A 14641-nucleotide genomic window follows, 5' to 3' on the forward strand; every position below is an offset into this window, starting at 1 on the left:
AAATGCCTTACTTTGAATAACTTTATGTCCTCCCATTCTGTAGGTTCCAACTGTGAAGAGGATTTGACATCACATTGTTTGGATAATCTAAAATCATTTGTTTCATCAAAATCTCCTTTACCTCAAAGTGTTGTGCTTGAAGATTTAAATATAGTTATTCCAAAATTAATAGTGAACAAAAATCAAAATTTAGTAGATGTACTCTAGTTTATATGTGTGGATTCATTTGTAAAATTTTATTTAAAGATAAATTTATCAAATAATGTGATATATGTAAAAAAAAATTAACCTTTGACAGTGAAAAATTGGGTGACATGGATTTCATTCAGGTAAGGCAGTATAAACACGGAAAGTTGACAAAACCTAGGCAATGTGAATCATTAATATTTAGGCGTTCTCTAAATCACCTTTTCTATATTATTCCGCGAATTTGTGAAAAAAACATTTCCCTCTATTTAAAATCGTTTTTAATGAAATATTTGGACTTTTAAACTGTAATCAACATATGTTGGGGGAAAAAAGATGTGAAACAATAATAAGGTGTTCCTTGCACTGGTGGTGCAAGCAGGTAAACGAAGTTATAAGTGGTACCGATACAAAATTTTCCAAGTTCCTTTTAACTGCCCCTAGTTGAGAATTAATTGATCCTATCAAAATAGGAACAAAAAGGGATCTTCGATACAAAGAGAAAAAAGAAATGATTTATTTTATTCATTTTTTGTTGAAAGTAATTTCCTTATTGTTGAAACTAATTTATTCATTTATCGTTTATGATTTAATGTTGATGCCCCTTTATTTATTTAATGTTGATTTTTTTATACATATATTGTTTATATTTTGTTGATTTTTTCATTTTTGTTTACTGCTAATAAATCATATGTTTATTCCACTATTGACTTTTATTTGCACAAAATGTAATATCATCACATATTATGCCAGTTATTCATAAAAAAATTTAAATGGTTTTTTGGTCATCATAGCACCAAACACCTTTTAAATTGCTTAATATTTCGTTAATAAATTTAAAACAAGTATAGGAAAACCACTCACTCTAAATTTCTCGCGTTTGTCGAGTTTGTTCTAATCTCGACAGCCAGGGGGAGTTAATTTCAAATAATTCTACTTTAGGTAGGGTAGGATCGCATCCATAGACAAACTAATCTGTAGTTGTCTTTGTAGTTAATTCAATGCCTATATCTGAAGCTCAAGATTCTGCTAATAGTAACATTGAAAATAATTGAGTAGAAGTAATTTTTTAAAGGTTATTATTTAGCACTTGTTGAACTGTAAGTATAAAAAATAATTTGAGTACCAAATACATAAATCTAAATTACATCTAATCGCCTGCAAGCACGTCAATAAGAAAAATTTTTGGTCCTTATAGGTTATATATCAAATGTAAAGAATTTTATACCGAAGATAAATGCAACTATTGATTTCAAAGAAAAAAGCCTTTTGTCAACGGTGAGAAAGATTTCTTCTCAACTCCGAAGGATGACGAGAAGAAAAACTCATGTTCAACGTGTCTTGTTCTTCACATTATGATGCAATTAAAATTGAATACAATCAATTAAACAACGAGTTCAGATTCGGCATGAATGCTGATATTGAATACTTTAATCGTAATGAATTGGCAAAATCAAATGATGAGAAAAATTACTTCGTTTACCATCGGATATTTATCAAACTACCAGAGTTTCGCAGTTCTTACACTTACAAACTGGTGTATTAAAAATTTCTTGTATTGATTTCAAATGTACATTAAACAATCTGAGAGGGTATCTTGACGTGAAAAATGGAGAATTCCTCAGATTGTTCTATATGACCGGTTCATTAAATGCTACTGCATTCATTACAACTCAACATTTAGTCCTGACTTATTAAATTGATTGCCTTTGAAATTGGACCAAAATATGTAAATCATAATTTTTATCATCAGTTTTCAATGATGAGGTATATTTCTTTGATAATTGATTGTTGATGTCTTTATATTTGAGAGAAAATGAATAATTTTGTCTTTGTGGTAAAATCTTTTTCTTGCTTTTATAAAAATATCAAAGGAACTTCTATTATTATTCCGAATTAAGATTATGTCCAGAAAAATAATTTCATTATTTGATTGCAAATCCATTATAAATTCGACTTCATGGTGCAAAATATGAAGATGGTTCAAATTGCTTCAAATTCTGTGTCTGTATCAACCACGCACACTAATAGTCATTCACAAATCAATACCAATTTATTATATGTTTTGTGTGTAGGAAGATATTTTCAAGGTTTGACATAAAGACTATCATGAGGATTGAGTTGAGAGGAGATGCCATTGCTTTTCCATCTTGTTTATTGAATGTATAATTTCATTGAAAATAAATTCCTTTGACACATAGTTCGAGAAGGGCCAAGATTCCATTTCAAGGTAACGAATTGATTTTATTCATTTCAAATATATCTCCTACTATTTGATATGTTTTGCGACTCTGTTGCCTCTGTGAGACCTCTCGGAAACTCGAAGTTTCTGCGAGTAAGGAGAACTGTTGCGTTCTGTGTAGGTTTTGTCAGTTTAGACACGGTACTTTTCGGCCCAACGCTCGAACCATCAGTTAGGTTCACTGAACCAACAGACTGAAATTTGGTATTGTGGGAATATAGTAGTGATATCGAATGATACTAGAATAATGTTGATGGTGGAATAAAAATTTCCAATACCTTAGCAAGTTTAATTGAATTTTTATAGAAAGAATTGAGTTGAAAATTTTTTTGTCTTTTAAAAACTCTATTTTGAAAGCTAATTTTCCAAGCTGCCTATTTATATATGAAACAACGGGCGACCCATCTTCATGAATTTTTCTAGACCATATAATTTAAGAAAATATTGAATTGACTTCACTTCATGGAAATTCATTTTGATCGAATTTAAACGACAGTTATTGTATTTTCACTTGTTTATAACCGGAATAACTGTCATTTAAATTTCAGAAGTCGAAATCGTTATTATCAACTTTGAGTTTCATGATTCCCAAATAAATCATCAATCACATAAATAAATTAATAAATGAATAAATAAACATCCTAAAACAATAATTTGAATAACTTTGAGAACTGATTAATTTAATTCAAGATAAATCTTGAAATGGGAACCATTTTAAGTTCTATCGATTTTTTCTACTAGAAATTATTTGTTTTCTTGACATAATCTTCTTTGGATATTGTAACAATAGAATTTCCTTTGTCAGCCACCTTATGAAATTATTACTTTAATCTGTATTGATACAAATATTGATTTCACTGTATATTTTTTACATTGAATTATGTTTACTGGGATTTTATTTTGGTCCATATTCAAAAAGATGAATTTGTTGAATAAAATTTGGTATTTAAGTAATTTGTGAATTCGTTATGAAATTGTGAATTTTTTTTTGTTTGCTATTAATCAGTTTTTTCATTAAATTTTCAGATTTGATAATATATGATCAAATGTCTTATTTTATCATCTAATGAATCAGGGTGGAGTACAGGTATGAGAGAGTACAGAATGCAGTGCTTTTAAGGGTACTGGTAAGTTATACCTAATGAAATGAGTGGTGAAAAACGAAGCTACGTTCTGTTTAAATTGATATGAATTTAACTTTAATAAGTACGCGATAGAAAACGAAGTAATTTCCTTGATTCTATTTCATATGAACTATCACAATGTAACGGACTACTCCTTCAAATGCATTTCGATGGAGCGTAAATTGATGATGATTAAATAATAATTGCATCCAATGATATATGACTTGAACATAGATACATATCCTTTAAACGAAAATTAATTACGGAAACTGAAAGTTTGAATAGTAAAATGAAAAAAATTGGAGAATATGTGACAAATTAGTATAATTATTGTGAGTGAATCAGAAGGATTTTTCATTTGAATAATGAAAGCAGAAGTATAGGAAGCGCTACTAAGAGTATGCAGAGGCTCTTGGATGAACTAGTTCAAAAAATGGAAAATCAAAATTAATGAAGGGGAAACTTGAAGTATCCTGTTTGAGTATTAAAATATAAAAACCAAATATCAGAGTCAGAATAAACAATGATGGCTAAATACTTGAGCATTATCTTCGTCAAAAACTGAAATTAAACAAATAGGTATTAAAACAAGAAGAATCAAACTTATCCCTTATCAACAACAGAAGTAAATAAAATATAAACTCAAAGGAAGAATAATATAAATACATAATTAGACCGGTCATGTAGCGAAGTTCTTGTCACGAACTCATCGCACATATCTCCGAAGAAAAGCATTTACGAAAGTAATTAACGCCTGATGGTTATCAACAAATAGAGAAGTAAGAAACATAACGAAAACACCCAGATTAGACGACCTGGACTAATAGAGCTAAGAAAAAGCAGAAAAACATCAGAACCAACAACTGAATGAAGCATAATTATGAATTATGCATAATGTTTGAGCTTTTGAAGACACGACAATAAATTCATTTTTTCTACATTCATGCAAAAAGCAAAACTTTATTGAACTATATTTAGTGGAAAAAGAAGTTCTTTATTGCACTAGTGCAATAAAGTTTTTATTGCACTAGATTTCAAATGAAAGGTAATATGATTTAAAAAAAAATATTCCTCTGCTAATACTGAGATTACATCTACACAATATGTTTTGTTGTTTGATGTTGATAATTTGTAGTATTGCTCTATCTCAAAAGAATATATATATATAATTTATTGTGATAATAATATAATATAAATATTAACTATTTTAAACATACTTGATTTTATAATGGTGTTACTGAGTCTTTATATTCATTCTACTATTAGTATCGATATATATTATTCTTAATGTTTCGGAAATATTTTTCAGTTCAGACACAGTATCCGAACAAGAAGATAGTCGTATCAGCCCAACTACAGAGACAATGTGAGTTCTTGAGACAAAAATTAAAATTTTTTGCTTCCACATCTTAACCATTTAACCTCAAACAATTGCTTTGATCAATTGCTTCTGGATAATTTTTTATTTACTTGCTATTTTTAGGTTGTTTGGAGTGGCAAGTAACCAGTTTGATGTTGAAGCTCTGTCTAAAAGCTCATCATCATCTTCAGCAACTCTTACTGCTTCATCTTCAGTTACTCTTACAGCCTCAGAGTGTGAAAACGAACTTTCTAAGACAATTTTTGTTGAACCATCATCCCAAAATGTTCCAAGAAAAAAAAGGTAGGTATTTCAGGAAGCTTCATGATTAAAAAAAAATTTCCACAATGTTATTTGATAATATGAATCATCTCATCATATGTATATTGAAGTATAAGAGTTGACTAAATTTTATTCATTACAGAAAGAGGAGCTATTTTGGCGATTTGTCAAGCAGTGATTTCTCGACACCAGAGAAGCAAAGGAAAAGTTTTCACGGTATAAAGAAAATTGTCAGAAAACAAAAAGTGAGAATACATTCTCTTCAAAATAAGGTCCGTCGTCAAAGGCTTCGAATAACATCATTGAAAAGTTTGGTGTCATTTTTGAATGAAAAGTTTCGTTTATCAGAGGAATCAGAACACACATTATTGGTAAGCAATTATGAAAAAAGTCTTTCAACTAACCAACCATATATTTTAACATTACGATTGAAATTTTCTTCACAATAACCTTTTCTGCAATATAGATAAAAAATATTGATAGTTTTAAAGTTTTTGACATAGAATTTATAGTGGAACATTTGTTTCATTTCATTGAGGCTGTTTCTATCAATTTGAATATATATATATATATATATATATATATATATATATATATATATATATATATATATATATATATATATATCAACAATTTTAATTCCCAATATACAACAATAGTTATAAGTATGATAAGGGGTGTGGGAAAATTGATAAGTGTTATAATTTCACTCTTCTTTATTTCATTTAGTCGGCCAATTTGTGCCGTGTCGACCTTGAGTAAGCCGGTCACAAGGCTAAATTCGGCTCGCGACTACACTCAGTGAAGATGGGAGTGAGTTCTTCAAAATTAGATCTCAGTACAATACTCATTAAAGCCAGTGCAAGCACCGGTTACCTGATACAAAATCAATATTGAAGGTTGACTGCAAATCTAACGGTGAGATCTCTATACGTAGAATATACCATCTACTCAAAGTACACCATATGCCAGCAATATACTATATACTCGAACTGTACTATCTATCAGAAAATACCATCCACCAGAACTTGATGATCTAATATGTGCTGTACCTAAAGACCAGGTTGCTTTCGTTCTAAACAGGTTCAACAGTGAACATGAAAGTATACAGTTTACGTTGGAGGAAGAAACAGCGAGTGGTGTCCCATTCCTGGATACAAGGGTGATTCGAACACCGGAAAATAGGCTGATTCTGGATTGGTACCGAAAGCCAACAAGTTCAGGGAGATACTTACACTATTTTTCCAATCATCCACATGGACAAAAGGTAAACATGATTTTAGGATTGAAGAATCGCATCGAAAAAGTTGCCCATCCAAGTCTAAGGCAGCAGAATCTGAGGTTATTGTTACAATTGATGCTAGAGAATGGATACCCAAAGAGGTTGTTGTCCAGATTGATATACAATACCACTCCTTCGAGACAGCCAACGAATGGAGAGAGGGGCGCATCCACCACTGTGGACACTGAGAACGTAGATAGAATTCTTTACTCTTCTATTCCCCTAATAAATGGTATGACTAATGCATTAATTAACCTCCTAAAGACCACACAAATTAAATTGATTCCGAAATCTTATTTTAAAATTGACAGACTATACAGTCGAGTGAAAGATAGGATGACTGTTGATAATATGAGTGGTGTGGTGTATTGTATTCCATGTTCAATATGTAGTGAGGTGTATATTGGTCAGACATCTCAGCTTTTGAAGAGAAGGATTGCTCAACACAAGAGCGACATCAAGAATCCAAATAAGATTTGTGCCCTAGCAGACCATACCCGGGACAAAGATCACCCAATGGATTATGATTCCACCAAAATTCTTGAATGTGCAGTTAGTGGAAAGAAAAGATGTTTCTTAGAGATGTACCATATTAAACGACACACTTGTTCTATGAATTACAGAAGGGATGTAAACAATATTAGCTCCATCTATACTTATTTGATTCATTATGACCAGTTTGGTGGCAGAGAATTGGACGGATCAAATGGAATGAATATTTTCACAAGTTCTACAGTCGGGATAACGTAATAATGAAATCTGTGTTCCGGACTATTTCTGTGAGAGGGGATTGGATTCGGTTCATGGAGTCTTTCAATAATCGCATTTGTTCTGATTTCGGTGAGAGTGAATTACTGCGACCAAGTGTGATTTAATGCTATTCTATGTTTCAATTGTCATGTGCGTGTATTCTGTGGCAAGTCTGGTTGACAACATTTTTGACAACCTCTCATTTTGTTGATTTTTCTGTTTACCTTATTTACATATGATAATTGATTTCTACTCTTGTGCTAACGAAATATCAGATCTTTTTTCGCTAAATTTGTTGATGTTCTTGTTCATTGCTTTCTTGAGAGCTATTGATTTGTGTTCAAATAAGATCTTTACAACTCTGTATTTCGGTATGTACTATTTTTACGTGTTTTGTGATTGCCATGTTTTTGACTGTTTTCTATTGCTATTGTAGAGTCCTGAAGAAGGTCCCCATCGGGATCGAAACGTCGACTAAATGAAATAAAGAAGAGTGAAATTATAACACTTATCAATTTTCCCACACCCCTTATCATACTTATAACTATATATATATATATATATATATATATATATATATATATATATATATATATATATATATATATATATATATATGTGGCGGAAAACACGGAAAGGCTGGGACTTGACGAAAAACTGATTGAAAAAGCACAGAAGGAGGTCATCTTATGGACCACCCGAATAGTCCGAAGTTTCCTGACCACCAGCTGATAAATGTCTTGATCCGACCGATCCGGCATTATCGACAGCCAAACCCTATTAAGGTGATTAAAAAAAAAAAAAAAAAAAAAAAAAAAAAATATATATATATATATATATATATATATAGGTACTAATATCTGTATAAAATTACGACTTTCGGTTTGACCGTGTGAGTAACTAAGAAGCACGGAACACAGGCATGTAACCTAAAAAGAACCAATCTGTGTCTGTGTTTTGTGCCCCTGAGAAACTCCTGAGTTCTCTATTTTCAAGGCAAGAGCCATTGAGCTTGACTCCTTCAAATCACAATTCTCTATTTATTCTTATTGATTGAAAATTCTGATACTTTACCAGAAGCAAGAGAAGTATTAGTTTTTATGTTAGTCTGCATTAATGGTTCATGGAAGGTGCCTGTTGGTTATTTCTTATTAAATGGATTATCAGCTGTGGAAAAATCAGAATTATTAAAAAAATGCCTTGAATTTGTCAATGAGAGTGGAATCACAGTAACATCAGTTACATTCGATGGCACCGTAACAAATTTTTCAATGGCAGAGAAGTTGGGCGCAGATTTCAGTAATCATTCTGATCTGAAAACTAGCTTCATAGATCCCATCACAAAAAATGAGATTTTTGTTTTTTTAGATGCCTGCCATATGATTAAGCTTGTGCGGAATTGTTTTGCTTCACAAATTGGTCTGAAGGATGGTAAACAGCGAAAGATTCAGTGGAATTTTGTGGAGAGATTAGTAGACATCCAAAATAGAGAGGGTTTACATGCAGCGACCAAAATAAGAATGAGGCACCTTCAGTGGTCGAGAGAAAAAATGAAGGTACGTTTAGCTACCCAAACGTTGAGCAGAAGCGTTAGTGACGCACTTAAATTTATGTGTAGAGATCTGAAACATTCAGATTTTATGGAATCAGAAGCTACTACTGAATTTATTCGCCTTTTCAATGATTTATTTGATATATTGAATTCAAGGAATACATTTGCGAAATATGAATTCAAAAAACCGCTCTCTAGACAAACTGCACAATTTATCTTTAATTTTTTAAATAAAATGGGAGATTATATTCTTGGCCTCACCCTGAATGATATATTCATTCTTGAATCACCTAGGAAAACTGGTTTTTTAGGGCTCCTTATATGTATGGCAAGTTTAAGAAAAATATTCTAGATTTATGTTCTGGAAAAAGAATATATGAGATATATTTTGTGCCACAAACTTTCCCAAGATCATTTGTACTCTTTTTCGGTGCAATCAGAAGCAAAGGCGGTTACAATAACAACCAAACAGCTAGGCAGTTTGAAGCATCCTATAAACGCTTGCTGATTCGAAGTGAAATTGCTGCTTCTAATTCTGGGAATGCAATTAATTTGGAAGCAATTCCGATTTTAACATGTGGTTCAGGAGCAAAAAAAAATTGACAGAAAATGGAACAAATTTAGAGGGAGATGAAGAGTATTTGTCTTTCATGGAGAAAACGAAAACTGACTTGGAGGAATATAATTTCCTAGGAACTACGGCATGGGATCTCACACCATATGTTGAAGATATTGTTGCATATATATCTGGATTTGTAGTGAGAGGGGTAAAAAAATGTTTGACATGTGTAAAATGTTCTAATTTATTAGAGAGCAATGTTACTATGTCCCATCTTCAGCAACACAAAACATATGGCAAACTGTTTAAATGTAGCAATATGACATATGATATATGCAAAGTCGCTGAAAAATATTTCAGGTTTTTCCATAAAACCAGCAATATTTTCAATCCCAAGGCTCATACGAAGTTATATCAGATTCTCATCAATAGAACCATGAAAATTATGCCCCTGTCAGTATTTGAGAATTTTGGAGACCATTTATATGATGATGACCCCATAGATGGCCATTCTATGGAACTCATCATAATGATATTGAAAAATTATTTCAAATTGAGGATCCACCATGAAACTATGAAGAGTTTGGACCAAAAAAGAACAGCAAGATCACGATCACTATACACAAAATTGATTTTATTCAGAAATGAATAATTTTGTCTAGTTTGATGCATTAATGTTTCAAGAATTTTATTGCTTTCACGTCTTAATCTCAAACAGAATTTCTTGGATGTGCTTGAAATACCTTAATATTCAATTGCTTCTGCATTATTTTTTATTTACTTGCTATTTTAGGTTGTTTGAATTGGCATGTAACCTGAATGATGTCAGAGCTCTGTCTAAAAGTTCATCATCTCCAGCAACTCTTACTGCTTCATCTTCAGGTATCCTCACTGCCTCATAGTTTGGGGTCTAAGGGTACCCAAAAATGGTTATACATATTTTTAAACATAAAATATTTCAGCCACACTTCGCTCCTGATATGTGGGAGAAGGTGAGAGTTGATGGAAAAAGGAAGTTGAAACACAATGCTGTTCCTACAATATTTCCTTTCCTATACAATACTGAAGCAATATTCTTTGAAGAACCATTAAATTATGAAGGTAGGTAATAATTTGAAGAGCCGATTTCAGGTGAAATGCTTTAAATATTGAAAATATAAATGTGGGATCCGAATTCTTAACACCCAACTGAATGATACGCTACTGACTTGACTATACGAAAACTACGCGATCGATCCTAAAACGGTGGACCATGCAGTTTTTATCGATATAGGGAGACGTAAGGGGAAGAGGTACTTGAGACTTGAGACTGGAGTACGATACATACGAACGAGGGTGGTATTCGACGTTAGAGAATAGACGGACATAGATGATTCGACGTGATAGACGCATATGATTCGACGTAAAATATATTAGACGCAGCTAGTTAGATAATTCGACGTTAGATATTGACGGATCTACTCGAATAATCAAACAATAGACGAAAGTTCAGTGGCTGTACATTCAATTGACGTTGAATTGTACATAGTGTAAATAAACTATAGTTTAGTACCGGCGGCCTTTTTATATTTGTACTTTTTCATTGAGATAATTTGACATCCGCAATTTAAAACATTTATGTTAACAAATTGTTTCGAAGAATAATTTTATATCTTTCTCGAAATTTTTTTGAAGTAGAACATTTTTGAAAATAATATTATTGATCAGTGCTGGTCCAAGTGAGCATAAACTTTTCGCAGTTTCTCTCTCTTATTCTTATTTTTTTGTTTGTTATATTTTTTCCAGGGTTTTTCACAATCCGAATATGCAGCTAAATTTCTTTTCTTACCCATTATCATTGCTCCACTTGGGTAACATCGTTTTTCTCTCTCTTCCACTGTGTTATGGGCCCCTAGAGTTCTCAGTGTTTTCGCTGGAATATGTTTAGGGAATTGTCTTCTCTTTTCCGGCCAAGAATGAAAAGATTCCTGGGGTATATCAGGTGGTGCATAACAATACAATATAAACCCCTAGACAACGATAATGAAACCCTACATAAATATAACCGTTTTCCTAACATCTAGATATAATACCTTGAACTCTCGTCTGAGTTGAATGTTCTGATTACATAGTCTGGTTGCACATGATAATTTGTTATGTAAACAAATATAACAAATATTTATTTGCAGGTGTTCCTGATCCGGAGTCAGGTACAGATACTAGTGTATCTTATAATGATGTGACTTACAGTGACTATAGTCACTGTAATGAAACGATAGTTGAAGATCCCCCTGAAAATATACCATTAGATAGCAGCAATGATGGAGGATGGGCCAAAAAAAAACCGTCAAGAAAAATAGGACAATGGAGAAAAATAACCACCAAACAATATAAGAAGTTTGCAAAATCTACATGTAGAAAGCTTGCAAGCCATGAAAGAAATTTCGAAACACATTGGATCACTGGCAGAGAGCATTAAACTTCTGGCGGAATCGAATTTAAGCTTAGTGGAACAAATGAAAAAAAGAGACAATTCATAATTGTATATATAAATAAAATAAATTATTTTTCCAAGTCTAATTGTATTTCTACCCCAAATATCTATAGATCTGTTTGTTGTGTTTGCATGAAATTTTAAGTGTACCTTTTATCTCTTCACATTCATTTGACGCTATCGTTAAGCTTAGTCACAGAACATCAAATGAGTGTAGTTTAGACCAGAAATCACTGAGTTATGTTACACGATCTACACTAGTGTACAATATTGTATTTAGTGCAGACACAAGGAACAAACCTTATATCATTCTTTTATTGATTCTAAATTATTTCAAAGTTATCGTTCAGTGGAAACATAAACATGTATATATTTGAATCATTTTTCATACGTATATATAGATATATATGATTGGCAAGAAAATTATTATTTACCTATCTGCTATTTGTTAACTTTTTTATTTATATTTCACAGAAACTTCAAATCAAGGGGAAGACAGAGAAGTTGGTGAAACTGAAGGAATACAATTCCAAAGTGATGCTGAGAGGGAAGTATCAACAGAGAAGAACAGTTGAAGAATTTTAAGCAGCCTCAGAAAACTTCAGTGATAAATAGAAAAAGGTTAACTCAAAATGAACGTTTTCTATCAAAATGTCTGATTGATCAGAGTAGAAAACTGAGACTTTCCCAAAAAAAAGTTTCTTCATATAAAGAGCGGCTAAAAAATGCCAAGAAACTCAATTCATCAGCAAATTTCAGTAGACTGATGAATTATGTTTCTCCAACTGCTTTCAATTTCATCATGTCCCAAGTGAGAAATCAAAATATTAAGTCAAGAGGTAGGCGTTTCAAGCTTGAAGACAAAATTTTGGCGTTATCACTCTTGAAGGCAAGTAGAAGAGCATATCGCTTACTTTAAAAAATTTTCATCTTGCCTTCAAGAAAAACATTAACAAATGTTTCAAATAAAGTGCCCATGAATCCTGGAATTAACAAACACTTATTTGTTGCCTTGAATCGAACTGTAACAAAAATGTCGGAAGAAGAATAGTTTTGTATTTTGATGTTCGATGAGATGTCCATCACTACCACGTTGCAGTATGATTCAAGGCAGGACATCGTGAAAGGAATACCGGATACTGGGCATTCTTGGATGCCGGATATTGCTGATCATGTCACAGTTTTCCTTCTGAAGGGACTGAGAAAACAGTGGAAGCAACCGATTGCTTACACTATCAGTAGTGGTCCTATAAAGAGCGCTCTTCTGAAGAACACTGTGACAGAGGTTATTAGGAAATGTCAACATGTTGGTCTGAAAGTTTTTTGCACTGTGTGTGACCAAGTAGATGCAAATTCGGCTGTAATCAATGGTCTTTTGAAAGAGAGGAGAGCATATTGCCTTAAAAGAGAATTAGATGATAATAATTTTGGGTTTATTGTGAATAATGAGGAAATAATCCCTTGGTATGATGGTCATCATTTAATCAAAGGGATTCGCAATGACCTCATGACGAAAAATTTATATTTTCGGTATGAAGGCAATCAGCGAATTGCCAAGTAGTCACACATAGAGAAGTTCCATTATCTGGATTCTTCTAAAGATGATAGAATATGCCCAAAACTGACGGACCAACATGTTCTAAGAGGAAAAATACGAAAAATGAAGGTCACGTGTTGTACCCAGCTATTCAGCTATCAAGTTGGATCCTTAATAAAAAGAATTGCAGGCTGGAAAATGTCATAAGAGTAGTTATTAGGTTGGCCACATTGGGCATGACAAATGACTCTATGTTTATGTTCTATGATTAACATGTAAATAGACAGACACAGAGAAGACAGTTGAACAATATATAAATATACAACCTATAAAGTAGAACGTGTTCTTTTATTAAAGTTTGATTAGAACGCTCCAACTAATCAATATAGTTAGAGTCTTAGGACCTATTATTACAGAAAATATATTCATAATTTTTTTCTTTAGTTCAATAGTTATTTCGAATATTTTAATCAACATAATTATTTCAATGAAGTAGATTATTTAGATGATATCTGCACCATGGAAAAGGGCGCACTTCTGGAAGTAGTTGCGAGTTCCACATTTTAAACAAATGGTATAGTAGAGTTTTCAATTCTGATCGAATCAATTTAGAACTATTCATCGCAATGAATTTGATGAAAATACATATAGGTACTAATGAATGTTTTGCTTCATACATATATCAAGGACAACAATAAATTGCCACCAGAAGCTGTGGACACGGCAGAGCTGATCCTTTTCATGGATAAGCTCTTTGATAGCCTGAATACCAGCAAAAGGTTGGCTACAAGCGGCAAACTATTGAAAGCGGGTGTAACAACTGGATCTCCTTACCTGGCGTTCTGGAGAAGTTCTATTGCATTTCTGCAGCACATGAAATTTTTTTGTAAAAAAAAACTGTCTGGTCTCAGTACCTTCAATTAGAAATTTTATTTTTAGTGTTAGAGGGTTCATAAGATTAACAAAAAATCTGTTGTCAAAACATAAATTCAAGTATGTTTTGACAAGAGCATTTAATCAGGACCCTCTTGAAATTTTTTTGGAGCAATTAGGAGCCATATTTCACCAGATGCCTCTCATTTTGAAAATTCATTCAAAGCTTTATTAATAGATAATTTTTTATCATCACATTTTCCGAATTCAAATTGCGAGAATGAGGAGTCTGAAGGTGCGTTAAACAATTTGTATTCATTCCTTAATCAAAATTTGATTGTTGAGTCTGGTTGCTCCATAGAATCGCCTATTATCCCTAATCTTCCACCAAATATATCTCTGACCCGAAAGTCAAGAGTGG

General features: G+C 32.3%; 1 protein-coding gene across 1 annotated transcript; it reads left to right on the forward strand.

The window, feature by feature from the left end:
• Window positions 1-4590: 4590 nt before the first annotated feature.
• On the forward strand, window positions 4591-13263 carry LOC123682709. Its single transcript, XM_045621470.1, has 6 exons — window positions 4591-4597; window positions 4862-4918; window positions 5036-5215; window positions 5337-5565; window positions 10131-10438; window positions 11506-13263. Coding segments are annotated over exons 2-5 (420 nt in total). The 5' UTR covers window positions 4591-4597; window positions 4862-4916; the 3' UTR covers window positions 10140-10438; window positions 11506-13263.
• Window positions 13264-14641: the final 1378 nt, after the last annotated feature.

Source organism: Harmonia axyridis, chromosome 6, assembly GCF_914767665.1.
Source record: "Harmonia axyridis chromosome 6, icHarAxyr1.1, whole genome shotgun sequence".
Classification (NCBI taxonomy): Eukaryota; Metazoa; Arthropoda; class Insecta; order Coleoptera; family Coccinellidae; genus Harmonia; species Harmonia axyridis.

Coding starts and splice junctions, on each gene's coding strand:
- LOC123682709 (XM_045621470.1), top strand. Junction 5,216..5,336: donor AATGTTCCAAGAAAAAAAAG/GTAGGTATTTCA, acceptor TATTCATTACAG/AAAGAGGAGCTATTTTGGCG.